Source organism: Egretta garzetta, unplaced genomic scaffold, assembly GCF_000687185.1.
Source record: "Egretta garzetta isolate BGI_Z169 unplaced genomic scaffold, ASM68718v1 scaffold259, whole genome shotgun sequence".
NCBI classification, from domain to species: Eukaryota; Metazoa; Chordata; class Aves; order Pelecaniformes; family Ardeidae; genus Egretta; species Egretta garzetta.
The window spans coordinates 1976049-1990770 of NW_009260770.1; the positions used below are offsets into that span (position 1 = coordinate 1976049).

General features: G+C 38.5%; 1 protein-coding gene across 1 annotated transcript; it reads right to left on the minus strand.

Moving 5' to 3' along the window:
- Positions 1-2041: 2041 nt before the first annotated feature.
- On the minus strand, positions 2042-13964 carry SEH1L (SEH1 like nucleoporin). The gene is made up of 9 exons (XM_009646219.2): positions 13914-13964; positions 13168-13218; positions 11996-12142; positions 10239-10450; positions 8890-8988; positions 7686-7826; positions 7226-7383; positions 6418-6568; positions 2042-2772 (listed from the first exon to the last, which is right to left on the minus strand). Exons 1-9 carry the CDS (start codon positions 13962-13964, stop codon positions 2583-2585), a joined length of 1200 nt encoding a protein of 399 aa, XP_009644514.1. The 3' UTR covers positions 2042-2582.
- Positions 13965-14722: the final 758 nt, after the last annotated feature.

Sequence of the window (14722 nt, forward strand, 5' to 3'; positions counted from 1 at the left end):
AACAACAACAAAAAACCCCACAAAACAAAAAAAAGCCACCTCCTGGCTACTACAAGACCCAAAAACTTCCAGTCTTGGAAGTTCAGGCTGAGATGTGTTCCAAGCACATAAGAGTATATGGGATAATGCGTATCTTCTTTCAGAAGAAAAGGGACAGCAGCCTTACAGAGCGCTAGATGAATTTAAAATACTGCAAGTACCTGCTGTAAACATCTCTTTCTAAGCCCTTCTATAATCTCCTTCCCTCACAGGGGTTCTGCTGCGTACGTTCAAGGGCCCAGGTCCTGCACAAAAGTACAGTTTGTAATTTTAAGTCATGGGAGTAAGAGAGATGAATAAAGAAGGAAGCATCAGTTCGAGGAAGCAGAGGTGGACAGTCAAGGATATGGAGTGAAAGGTCCTGGTTTGGAGAGTCATCAATGCAAAAGGGCAGGCAGGGAAAAAGACAAGTGTCAGCCACAAAACCAGCCTAAGTTCATTTGCTGAAGCCAAAGCACTTGGCCAGTCCATCGGAAACGTGACTTGTTTGCACTGAAAATGTAACAGCGTGTTTCCATTAGTAAGAAACGTGACTGGAATTAGTTAGAATATCTAATAATACATGTTCAGCACAGAGGAAAATACTGTGATCATGTTGAATTAACTAAACAAATGCATTAAAAGCTGCAAGAAGTTGCCATTTACTATTACCGTAAGTGGATATTCTGGGCTCTGAAACGACAACAAAAGTGAATTTAAAAAAAAAAAAATGCAAGCAGGAGTCTTTCCCTTAGATCTGGCTTATCAAGGATGGTTATATGTAAAAAATGAATATATTTTACACTTTTTTTTTCTTACACTGCAGTAGTCGAGATGTAGCCGAGACACTCTAGGGTCTCACAGCACAAACTTTAAGCCCTGGGGAACAGCAGCATATCTAGATGCTGCCACCTTGCTTTCCCTGACGGCTGCTTAGGAAGGAGCCCTATTTTTTTCCTGGTACAACTAAAAGTACAGTATGGTAAAGATCAGTTGCTGTATTGCAGGGAGTGACCTTTTGAAGGGTTAAGACAGAAATTCTACGAGTAGCTAAATAGCTGCTTTTACTAAACTTCCCCTCCCAGCCCCCAGCTGTGTGCCTGCTGGCTGAAAATTACCAGCACCTACCTCCACACACGGTCAGCAAACACTCTGCAACACCTCTCTCTCGTGGGTTTTTAGTAAATGAAAACTAGATTACTCAGAGATAAATCAAGAAACAAATGTGGTGTATCTGAGTAAAAATACAGCATATGAGCAAATAAAGATTCCAGAATTTTTGTTCCCCCCACCCCCACTGGGGCAGGGGGAGCAAGGGAATGGCTTCGTGGTGTTCAGCTGCCTGCCGGGTGAAACCACAACACACCATTTGGAAGAATGCAGGTTGCCCTCTCCATTACTTTATGCCAGTGGTCTAGCCCAGGGAGTAGCGTAAACCCATTCTGAAGCACACTGAAATACAGCTGCACTTTGCGTTTCTGCTGCAGAGAGCCCACCTTTCTCCTTCCTGCCCCGGAGATCTGAACACACTGGGCTGTTAACATCCTGTACCGCAATGCTACTCCCTAGCAATACTCCGCAGTCAAGCGTCCAGTTTTACCCTCCTGCCAGCCAAAGCAGAGTCAATGCCAGCACACCCCTCCACAGCATGTCAAAAAAGCAGGCAAAAAAGTACTATTTCTTCAAGATGTCCTAAGTGAATTATTCAATCACTGGAAAAGAATTATGAGCTAATTTGAAATCCAGCAGTTCTAGTGATCTCTGCAGACTTTCAGCACACCCATGAGAAAAGTCAGAGCACAGCCAGTGGCACACAAACGTAACGCAACTGCATATCCAGAATGGCACGTGACTTCACAAAAGCAAAGCTATGAGAATGGGCACCCCAATCAAAAAAGCTTGACCAGGAGCCTATTAAATTAAAAAAAAAAAAAAAAAAAAAAAAAAAATAAAAAAGCCTATTACAAGAAAAAGCATACTAATACAGACCATTTAGAAGAAGTTTATTAGTCAACCACGATTATAAAATTCAAATATTTATACAGCAAGAGGGAAAATTCTTAAGTAACCAAACACTCCAAACTATTTTGCTGCAGTATACACAGGAATGGTTTTGTTTCTTTTACGAGTTGATCCAATACCGTCCTTTAGTTAGCCAATAACTTCTCAAAAGGGTGTTTAATTTTGAGAATGCATTTCACGTTTGTCAGTGCAATATACAAAAACAAAAAAATTCAAGACCACACTAAATTGATTCCAAAAATAAAAGAAAGAAAAAAAAAAAAAAAAAGACAGGCACATTGAAGTCAGCTACTCTGTAAATAGCTCATGGTTAATACTGTTTGTTTGTGTTGCCATAGTTCAAAAGGTACAGATTAAAATGTTGCTTTGATACACAAACATAAATAAAGTTCCAAATGTTGTTGTTTGTTTTGCAAAACATGCATGAAGTCCCCAAATCTTTTAAGATCTTCTGTACGAGAGAAGAAATACAAAGGCAGCCAGAAATGGAAGCATTCACAAGCACCAGAATAAGGCCCTTCAGAGTTTATTAAAGTAACACGTTAAACCCCTTCATTCTCAGGTAATAGATTAAGAGGCCGAGATACACATCGTCTGCGAGGGTGAGGATACTGGATGTTGGCAGTGTCAGCATCGCAAGAGTGCTCTACCAGAGGAGGAGGAGGAAGGAGCTGGGCATGACTGGACCATCTCGATCCAGCCCGTGGGGAATCCAGAGGGGGAAAGAAATACCTGAAACAATTAAGAAAGGAACAAAACACCAAAACAAAAAACCAAACCAAACAAACAAAAAACAACAAAACAAAACAAGAAAAAGAGAAAGGTAGTAAATACAAGGAGAACCAAAGGGGAGAAAAGACATGCTGGAAAAAAAAAAGGCTTTAGTATATCCATGCCAAAACCAATAGAACATAATAGCAGAAATCAAGGCTTGTAATTCAAAACAAGACAAACCTCGAAACTGTTCTTTAAAGGAAAATAATACAGCCTTTTCCACTGAAATTCACAGAAAGGAATATCATACTAATAATAATCGTAGTATACATTTTTACAAAGGAACAGATTGCTTTGGATATCAAAAGGATGTTGCAGCACAGCTATTAACAGGCTTTCATGCTCCCAGAATTCCTGTGATTTGTTAACAGCGCTTTTCGTAACGCTTCATTGGCGACACAAGATATACATTAAATATTATGTAAATACATTTTCTGCATATGCATCTAATTCAGATTAACTTCACAGCACTTCTAGAATAGACGTAAAAACATTGTTGTTTTTACAATACTTTAATAATACACATTTACAGAGAGTAACTACTTTCAATGAAATACAGTCTTTGTATGTATTTACATATTTCTGCAAAATCCTCAGAGTAAATTAAAGATTCCTGGTGAATGCAAGACTCAGAATTATGCCATTTCATTTCATTTTTCTGCTGTTTTTATTAGAACTTACCCGTAATACTTATGCATTTTAATATAACCATATTAGATACCTACAGATGTTTTCTATCTTGTTTACAGTTCTGTGGACTTACATAAAGAAACAGCTATACGATTAATGAAATTATGGTGCAATTCACAGCTGCATTTTGATTTCAATCCTTGTAGGGCTCAAGTGTTTGTGTTTTTTAGAGTATTATGTTCAGAGAATTTCAGTTACTCCATGGAAGTATAACCATACGAATGTACAAGAACGTATCAGAAAAAGTACTTCTCTCAGTTAGGATGAAGAAAGTACGAAAGTAATTATGAAATGTTTATTTGAAGTCATACTAAGTTATAAATGAAGCAATACGAAACTATTAAAAGCTATCCATCTGTACAATTTTCAAAACACAGTTTTCTTATTCCTTTAAAACTAACAGTATCATATATTACAAAGCAGTTACAAACTTGTGATGTTTAGGAATCTTAATCAAATGCTGAACACTATGAAATGCAAAACAATTTAGTTATCAAAACAATTTTAATGCAAATTATTTTAATGGTTACTTCCCTCCTCCCATCCCAATCAAGGACAAAAATTCTCATTTTTAGTCATGAACTGGTCTTGACAAGCTTTCAAAAAAAAAAAAAGTTTTTATGGAAGTTTTTGGGTTTGGATTGTTGTTTGTGGGTTTTTTCCAAACAAGAAGCCTCTCCAAGTATTTTTCTATCAGGAGTTCCAACAGTATCAAACTGTGCGGGCTAGTACAAAAAACGTACACAACGTGTTTTAAAAAGGCTTTTTGAACAGCATTTAGTAGTTAGCAGGCTGCTGGTGTCTTGGGAGAGGTCAAACGGCGTTGGGGAGGGGAAAAAGGAGTTCGTTTTCCATTCCTGTGTGCATGCAACAAGCAGCAAAACATCAAAGTTACTCCAGTTAGCTTGGTATCAGCTCTGCTTTCTGTTAAAAAGGACATAATACAAATGGAGAATGGAAATTGTATCATAAATCTAGACACACAATTACATCAACATAACAATACAGCCTTAACTGACTTATTTTCCAACAATCTCTATCGTCTTTCTGAAACTATTTTGATTACAAATCCAGTTTGGTGGTCATGCCTTAAAGTTTTCAAGATCTGCCCATGCTTTATCTGGTTTAAGTGTTTAAATCTATAGACACTGAAACATAGCATCTACCATCCATCACAGACAAAATAAATTCTGTGTAGCATACCAATTTAGCCAAATGTCAGTACATAAGTCTTTTATACGTGTTAATACACTAAAAAAAAGTTAGCAACTGTGCTTACACAATTCAAGCCAATGTGACTACAAAAGAAAACATGTAGTTAAGTGCATCTTTTTTTACAGTAAGGCTCAATCCTGGGACAAGACACCATATATTTGAAATTCCACAACCAACAACTCGATTCTGTAACAAACCGTTAATTCCAAATTGGAGCCAAGAGTAATTTATTTAAAAAAAAAAAAAAAAACAAACAACCAAACCACCCACAACCAAACCCACCCCCCTTTCAAAATACAGAGCAACGGAGGGAGCGTAAAATAACACTGGAAGTGTTTCACAATGGCTTACTACCAACTTCAGGGAGAGAACGACCACCAGTGGGGGGGGGGGGGGGGGGGGGGGGGCGGGGTAGCCTTGCTGGCAGCAGCACAGTCTTAGAGGAGGAAACTGTGAAACCACACCCTATGCTAAAGCAGCACACAACGGCCTCTCTCTCCCTACAGGAGCCCAAGCAAATACAGTTAAATAGGTTTGGATATCACACTTCCAAGACAGGGCTGCATTTCAGCATTTTTTGCTACACTAAGTAGCACCTGGAACCAGACGACCAGTATCATTTTGGCCTCCTCTCTCGCTGGAGACCTGGCCCATTACCACCTCCCACTCTCCCATTTATCTTGTGAGGGAAACGTGAAAGCCCTTCTCTGTTCAACATGGCTAGGGACCTGGGAGGCAGAACCACCCTTCAGGAGTGACTGCTGAAGGGGGGTACAAAGGCTGCTCTCCAAAAGCAAACTGTCACATGGTGAGCATTTCAAACTGGAAAAAAAAGCCCTATCAGTAGCTGTACATGGATAGAAAAGGAGGCTATCCCAAGGCACTTGCAAAAAATAAAGGTGGCCACAAAACTTGGAAACTGTTGCTACAGGGTTCGGCCACATCTAGTCCTTGCACAGGACACATGCTGTAAAGTTGACTGTACACGCTCCATCATATAGGTGTGGGGCTCAGTGCATTTCTAGATTTCAGCGTGCACAGATTAAAATGATTTTCAGAAGAGGCAATTAAGTTTACCTACTAAATAGCAATTATTACAGAATAAAAACAACAAAGAAAGCAAATTAATCTGCAATAAGAATGCCATAGGAGGAAGATTTAAGAAACAAAAACTTTTATTCAACTGACGTTACACCTGCAAAAATGCCGAGTAAACTAACACAAGTATATGATTATTGAAACCATACATTACGAAGTATCTTTTCCTCTTTCCTTTCTGCTATCCCAGTGAAAAACAGAATCTGTTGCTGGTATTTTTGCTTCACTTTTAAACACGCATCTACAACAGAAGGGCAGTTACCCAGCAGTATGGTGAAGTTTCTCCTTGTTTGAAACGTATTTCAGAAGTTATTTTTAATCATGTGAAAGGACTAAAAGTGAAAAATAGTTGTTTACGTTGCTTATTTACACAGAATGATTTGGTATGGCTTAGGTTTTGTTCATTTTCCTCTGAACACCAGCATAACAGATACCATCACAGAGCAAAACTAGAATAGCTTGTAGAAGTATTCATGCAATAAATGACACTGCACTTTAAAAAAAAAAAAACCAACTACAAAACAACCATAAAAGCTAAGTGAAATTAAGAAGATTCAGAGAAGAGAGTATTTACTGAAATCTCTCTACTAATTAACCTACCTGCTAGCAGATGATCCATTTAGTGAATTCTGTAGACTTGTATTGGCTGAACCTAGAGAGGCATTAAAAATTCCCTGCTGAGAACTACCATTCACTGGGCTCCCATTACCTTTCAGTATACCAGTACACTTCCAGTTGTCCATGTAATTAGCTGAAATATAGACATATGAATACTGTTAGTTTCTCTTTTGAAGCCCAGCTTTTGATACAACTATGATGTTGCTACGCATATGGTATGAATCAGAATTGAAGTTAAATACCAATATATAAATTCCAAACAGCTGAGGATGTGGCCCTTTAGCTGTCTAGCATTCTCTGCCTATCCATGATTTAAAACTCAGTTTTGTTCAGTACCAAGAATTAGTTTCCTTTATTAAAATACTAAGAAAAAAAATGAGAACAGATGAGGAAACTGCCACTGGGTTTTTTGTTGTTGCTTTTGGAAATTTAAACAGAAAATAAAGCCAGTTTGTCTCAGCATTGTGACCGAATGTAGACTTTCTCGTTTTGGCAGTAGGTAAAGATAGCAATGCAATACATATGTTAATTTTAAAAATTACAAATTTACAAAGCTCTAAGTCTGGTGAAACAATGTGAGGGCACAGCAACAACTACTCACAGCAGCCTAAATCAAGCAAGTGTTCTGGCACAGAAAGTTATGTCCTTTTTCAGAAATGTAAACAAATACAAAAATCTACCATTCACCAATCTAAAATGAACTTTTATTCCAAAATTATTTTTTAAGTAAAATTTCTCAAGTATATTCAGCATAGTACAAAGCTGATGTATTTCAGGTGGGTGACCTTACCCTTCCAGAGCCTAACGCATCCATCATCACCAGAGGAGGCAAGCACTGTGCCTGTAATATTCCAGCTCACTCGCCACACCTGGGAGTTGTGGTTATCAAACTGTGCCACAATATGAATTTCAAATTTTGTTAATCCTCCAGATGAAGTCAATTCTTTCCTGTTTAAGAGAAAAGTGACAGTTCTGCACACAACTGCTCGAAGGTCTGGGCTCGACCACGATGACAAAAAGAGAGGATGGCATCTTTCAAGGAGTTTATGTAACAATTGTGACTAGGAGTATTAAGAGGCGTTCAGACAAAATTATAGACTTGCTCACAATCTTCTCGTCTTAAAAATCAGGCTGCTAAAAACCAATCCTGCATACATTAAGTTACTACTTTTGCTTCACAGATACTATTAAGAAAAAAACTTACATAGTATGCACCGCATCACACTGAGCTATCTTCCTTTTAAGCTCACCTGAGAGGTTTTAGTGTGAAAATTCGTACATCTTTGGTCGCTACAGCTAAGATGTGGAAGGATCTTCCCAGATTTGGAGCAAATGCTATATCATGTACAGGATCTGTGACTGTCATCAGAGCTTCTGTTTTTGCATATTTCCTGTACAGCATAAAAAATTAACCTTTAGTGCCATCAAAATTGCCAGTGACGTAAATTATGTAAAACAGACACAGTGGAACGGGGGGAAAGGGATTAGTGTACATGATGAGACTTGCAAAGATAAAAATATTTTCTTAACATAAATGCAATTGTAAGTAATAATTACAAGCAGATTTCTTCAGAAATTGAATACATCAGACGCAACAACAACTACTAACAACAGTATGCTAAATCATACAGCAAAGCGAAGATTCCAGTACAAAGAACATTTCTGTCTACAGTTTGAAATAAAAGGATTCTTACATTCACAAATCTAAAGGGCATTTGTATCTCAGGAACTTACTACATCTTCTGTGCTTGCAAGCAGATGCCTATCTGCCTCCTTTGCTGTATGACAAACGCGTATTCCATTTTTTTATTTACCATCAGGTAAGTTACAACAACTTTTCTTTATTGTTAATGCAAAGAACATTATCTGAAGCTAGCCATAAATCCACAAAACACCTCACCTCCTTTCCCACACCAATCACCCTGAATGAAACACAAGTCCTCTGTCATCAGTTAACTGAAAGGGGTTGTGCGTACACTTCCTAGCCTTTTCTGGCTCTGAATTCTTAACTGTACAAACTGAACTTTCACAGAATGCTAGGAATTCACAGAACTTTCTGTCATTGTGAACATGCTTTTAAAAGCATTTTAAGTTTGCCTTGAACAAAACAGTGCCTAGTGCAACACAACTCAAATTTCAACGTTGTCCTATTAGTTCCTAGTGCAAAATAAAGCATATAAATTGGTAGAAGCAGAAACACTTCTCCCTTTAAAATGCTGGTAAGAACACTGGCATTTCTGCCCTGAGATGGAACAAACTTATCAATGTCATGTCTGTTAACACCCATTAACATTCTGAGGTCTCCCTCTCCTTTCCTGTCCAATGGCTCAGAGACAGAATTAAGGTATTATCTACTAATCCACTCCATATCTAATGGCAGGAATAAAATAAAAGGACATATACTACAAACTGCTTTAAGGTCCCACAAATGTTATATATTATCATGTAGCATACCTGGTATTTTCGTTATACTCATAAATTTGAACCTTAGCCAATATATTTGGACTGTTGTCATCACTTCCTACAGCTATCATTGGAGAATGTGCTCGAGAGCTAAAAGGTGAAAACAAATACTGTTATATTTACAAGTGACTTCACAGGAAGCAAACCAAGCCATTTTTTAAGATTCAGGCACATTATCTATAAAGAAAACAAAACGATAAAAAAAAAAATCACAAAGGGAAAAAAAAAATCACAAGGAAACATGATAAAGTGCTATTCACAGTTAGCGGTACAATCTCCATTCTGTTATTTTGAATGACCACTTTATACACCCACTTAAGAGAAATCATTAGGGAACATTGTTTGGCAGTTCAAGATGATGCTCACAGAGAGTAGGATTGATTTTATATATGCATCTACAGCCAAGTATTTGCCACAAGTTTCATGGCAGAGTCTGCATTCTTTCCAGTACTTTTCATGATTGGTGTAGTGGGATTTAATTTCGGTTTTGGAAAATAGATTACAAGAGCTAAACAGAGGTGAGTTCTAGTTTTTAAATCAACTTTTAACTCCATCCCATGAGAAAGCCTGTACTCTGCGCCTTCAGCACAGACTACTATTAACAAACAGAAGAATAACTGGATCAGCAGGTCACAGACCACTACTTCTAAAAAAAAGCCATTAAGTGCTTCTGGACAAAGAGAATCCAAAGCAATTCAGCCCTGAATGGTTTTTCCCTTCCTGTTACTGCTGCGGGAGGACGAGAGATGGGAAGCAAAGGAGAACCTCTGCTTGTATGTGTTCTTCTGGGCAGGGACTACCCAGTCAAACTCCACTCCGATTCCTCCCTGTACATCTTTGAGCCCCTGAGGATATAACTAAACGAACAACTCTTAGGCTTGTGCTAGCAAGGCCCTTGTGCTTCCTAATACTTGCTGCACTGGCAAGGGTGTGTGTCCTTGTTAAGTGGCCAAAATTATTACTTATTGCAACACCTTTCTTAAGGAAATAACAAAGATATAGCAATTGTCCCTTTATAAACACTTTCTCTTATGAAAATCCCAGTTGAGTTTTGTGGGAAAAATGAAGAGCACTCCAAGGCTCTTTAGCTCATTACTTGCTAAAAATAATTAAGCTGGGAATATTTCCTCACAGAGCACAGGAGGGCTTTTTGTAACACTTCTCTGGCTCTGCCAAACTTGCTTTATTAAAATAAATGGTAACAGCTTTCTTTCAGATCTGAGTAACATACACTCAATCTTCTCCACGCACGTTTTAGATTTATTCTACAAAATTTCAGAACTCTTTGGATCTTCTGCTTAAGCAGTTATAAAGCAAAACCTACAGCTTTCATAACATACCTTGAAGGATTCCAGGAAATACAACTGCAGCTTAGCTTACATGAGATTTCGTGCTGCAGTGACCACTGACTGAGATTCATCACATCTGGAGCCTCATAAATCCTTACGACTCCATCTGCTGAACAGGTTGCTAACATAAGACCCATATGCTTGGGAGCAAACTTCACATCTGTAACAGATGTCCTACTGTCTACTAGAGTGGTCCTCTTTACCTGCAAAGAAAGGCAGAAATTCTTGAAGAAAACGCTAGAAATTTCCATCAAAAACTTATTCCCTAAGGAAGGCTAATGGAAGTTTGACAACACCACTTCAAAGGATCACTTACCTCTTCCATCAAGAACTAAAAAAAAAATAAAAAAAAACAAAAAAAAAACCACCAAAAAAACCCAACCAAACAAAAAAAACCAAACCACTTTTATACACCAATGAATTGGAGAAATGACAGATCATCGCACTGATGCAATTCCAAGCATCACAAGATATACTCACACTGGTATCAAAGTTCTAATACCAAAAAGAATTGTTTGGATTATGCTCTTCAGAAGAAACAAAAAACCAAAACCAAACACGTAACATAGGCATAAAATACAAGAGTATTGATCACAGGCAGTTTGGAACCGTCCTCTTCATTCATACTGGTGACAATATTAACCGCAATGCCTAGCAACACCACTTCCTTAATTTCAGTGATGCTGAAGTTTATCATGAAGCATTTTCCAACAGAAGCATCAAACCAACGAGTATTTCTGATAAGGGAATGGGTGAATACAGCAAACATTTCATAGGAAGATTAGCTAGGGTCAAAGAGGAAAAAAATGTAAACATTTGTTTCCCAAGTTGCCTCCTCGCCTGCCAAGAAAAGTATGAGCCTGAGCTGACCACTATGCATTACAGCCACCTCCTGCACACAAAGTCAGCTCTCATACCCCACTGGGTGCCACAGGTGCTAACAACCCAACTCCCTGCAATTACGTATTTTAATGTTAGAAAACTTTAGTAGAAAGTAAAAACTGCAGATATTTTAGCAACGTAAAACAAAATAAAATATTGGAGGCAGAAATACCATGCTGTTATGTAAGACTACATGTGAAGAATAGCTGCAAAATAATGCTTAGATCTAAAACAACCTTGGTGGAATGCTACCCAAAAAGTCCACTTCTGAGCAAACTATCTCCCCCCAAAACCTGCTCTATTGTTTGAAAGAGGAAAAAGAACAAGATGAGACAGTTTCAAATGAGCTCCTGTCACAGAAGAAAACCCCCACAACTTTAATTCTACTGTAGATGGGAATTCACGTCTGCAAGTTGTTTGCCAGGGAACATCTTATTAAGAAATGCCAGTAGTAGTGACACTAATTGGCCTAAACGTTGCCGTTCAGCTGTTTTCCCCAAATGCTTTAAAAATACTCCCTCTATGTTGGAATATTGCCACAAATTAACAAAACATAGGCAAAACCAGAAACACTTTATATTAACAGAAGAAAACAGGGCACTTTCAGGAATAGCAAATATATTCAAATAGGACACACTCAAATAGAGTATGTTTCAAAATATGTTTCAGGAATAGAAAATATGTTGCAAAACCAGAAATGTCCAGTAACTTGGTATTTAGAATAGTTTTGGCATCCAGTCTTCCGTTTAGTTCTGGAATTTAAAGAGTTCAGCCCATTATGATAAGCAAACAAATCAATGAGGCACAGTAAATCTGTTTATGAGAGAACATGCAGAAACTGTAATTAATAAGTTAAGAAGACTCACCCAGTGACTCTGGCCTCGAAGTTTATCATTGGATTCTCCCACTATTTCTTCCCATACAGCTGCTGTTCTGTCAAAAGAGCAGGAAGCCAGGACCTGCCCAAATTCAGGATGGGCCCACGTCACACGCCACACAGATCCACTATGTGTCTGCAAAATAACACCAAAACACTACAGAGAAGTGTCCTTACTGTGTTAGTCCAAACAACTGCACATTCTCCTGATGTTCTGCAGAAGCAGAAGTGAACTCTGGGAAGTGGTAAGACTATTCCTTTGAAATCTACATTCTTTTATAGAGCTCAACCTTACACAGCAGCTGTTGCATTTGTTTATTCCTATAAGCACCACAAAGTTTTGTTGCTGTTAGTTAAATGCTTTAAAGGTAATTATTCCAAGTGTATTCCAAGGCATTATTTATTACTCCTTTAAACCTTAAGCTCCATGCTGAGATTCTGCCTTGACACAAAAAGTACAGCTTTGTTTTCAGTATTCAGCCACTACCATGCTCACTTCTAGCTGGCCTGTACTTCTCCAAAATATATGCAGAGCACTGCTTTTCTTCTCCTTTTTTACATGAAACTCTTCTTTCATACCTAGTCACCCTAGTGCTTCCTTTTTAAAGAAGGGGAATTCAAAAGCTTCACTTGCAGTTCTATTTACAGGGATTATTGTATTGTGGTCCTATTAAATACAAGTTTAAGGACAATTCAGAAGCTGAATGCACTGATTATACTGATGAAGCAGAGTCTCTAGATGACACAGTTCTCAAAAAGGTTTTAAAAAAAAAAAAAACCAAGGTCAGATGTTGTAACATTTAATACCCAGACCTCTTTTTTTTTTTTTCTTAAGTCTTACAATATGCAAAAAGGAAATATTCAATTAAAAATTACTGTTTTCTAACTCCCTAAGTCCCAGTTACTGCTATGTTTACTGATAACAAAGCCTGCCAACATAACTAAGTACTAATACTATAAGACTGCACGCTAGCCTCTGCTTTAAGTGAGAGGCATTGGAGATGTTCTATAAAAGCAGAGAAAAAGTAGTTTACCGTGAGAAATACAGAACGTACAACAAAGCAAAAGTATTTCTATTCTACAAGTCAGTGAAAGCTAAGTATGTTTCTTCAAAAACAAAGTAGTTATGGTTATAACTGTATCATCTTTATAAATACAGACCTTCCAGCTGGCAGTGCAATGCCAATCCCCATTTTCACTTTTGTCCCAGACCTATTGAGAAATCAAAATACAATCATACAATTTGTATATAAAGCTTACTAAGTAGTACTAAACCCCCACAACCATTTATATATATATATATATGTATCTATACATACACACACACCCCCTACTAAATATTTTCATCTGGGAAACTCTACCTGGCTCAGTACACAACTGCACTTCACTTGACCTTGAAAATACCCCTACTACAGGCAGGGAGAAGAGGCACACACCTGCAAAACCCACTGTATGTATAAAGTCTGCCTTTTTTAAACAATGAATTATTCATAGAAGACAAATTATTACAGTTCTGAGCACTTCATTCACTCTGCTCCATGCGCACACGACTCAGTTTCATGCTAGAACCCCCACAGTCCTCACCACGGCAGGCACTCAGACCTGGACGCAAAACCCTGATGTGGCTCCTGGCGATCATCCCAAAGACAGAGCGGGATAGCAAAAAGAAAATCAAGCTAGTGGGGGAACAGATCATGTTTCTGTTTCTAATATTTCTGCCTTGATTTCTATGACCGTGCAAGGCAGTTAACCTTCCTTCCTCTTGATTCCCTATACATCTTTATCATCCTGATGACATTTTTTCTGAAAAATTGTGAAGGAAGTCATGAACATAACCAGATGAACGACACCTCTAGAAGTCCGGCGTCCGCTCCCAGTTGTCACTCATTCACTCTATCGAAAGTCACCTCACTTTTGCCATTCTGGATCTCCAATACAACCTTGGTTGTGGTTATCATCACCCTAACAGCCCAACTTCGTAACTCCTCCCTGACTGCTGGGCCCACCTAGTGAGCACGGGACCCACGCCAGATACAACACTGGTGAAACAGAGGTGTTGTAAAACTCTGTGACACTATTATAACTGGAAAGTAACATCACCTTGGTAAAGAACATTGTTTCTGAGCTGTACCTACCTCGTGGCACCTTTCTTAAGAACATTCTTTTTAGGCTGCAAGTGTTACGTAGTTAGTCCAGACCAAAGACTGACTTGGTTTCAGATTACTTTTTGGCAGACAGGTCTTTTGTTGTTGTTTTTCTCTTAGCTTTTTAATATGTGGTCAGGGAGAAGGGGCTGCTCGCTTGTTTTTAAGCCTGATCTACATTTGGTACAGCTTTCTACAGAAAAGCAATTCTCTCTCCCATCTGCCCGGCCTAACAGAAGATACGACTGCTCTCTGCAAATTACACTTCTTAAGTCTAAACGAGTAACTCCCAAATTTTTGCCCATCTTTTCACCACGTGCAAAAAAAAAAAAAAACCCAAAACGGAAAAAGCAATTAACTTTTTCAGTTACTTTTTTCTCCTCTAAAGGAACGTAAACCGAAGGCTGCTAGCACTTCACAGTTTCCCTACTCTGCCAGAGCACAGGCAGAAGGTTTCTGCCTTCTGCTTACTGGCACTGCCGAACAGAACAGAACAGTAGCTGCTTCCCTGGGCGCCCTTAAATCAACGCAGCCCTCCAGCCGGAGCGGCAGCCCCGGCAGCGCTGCTGCAG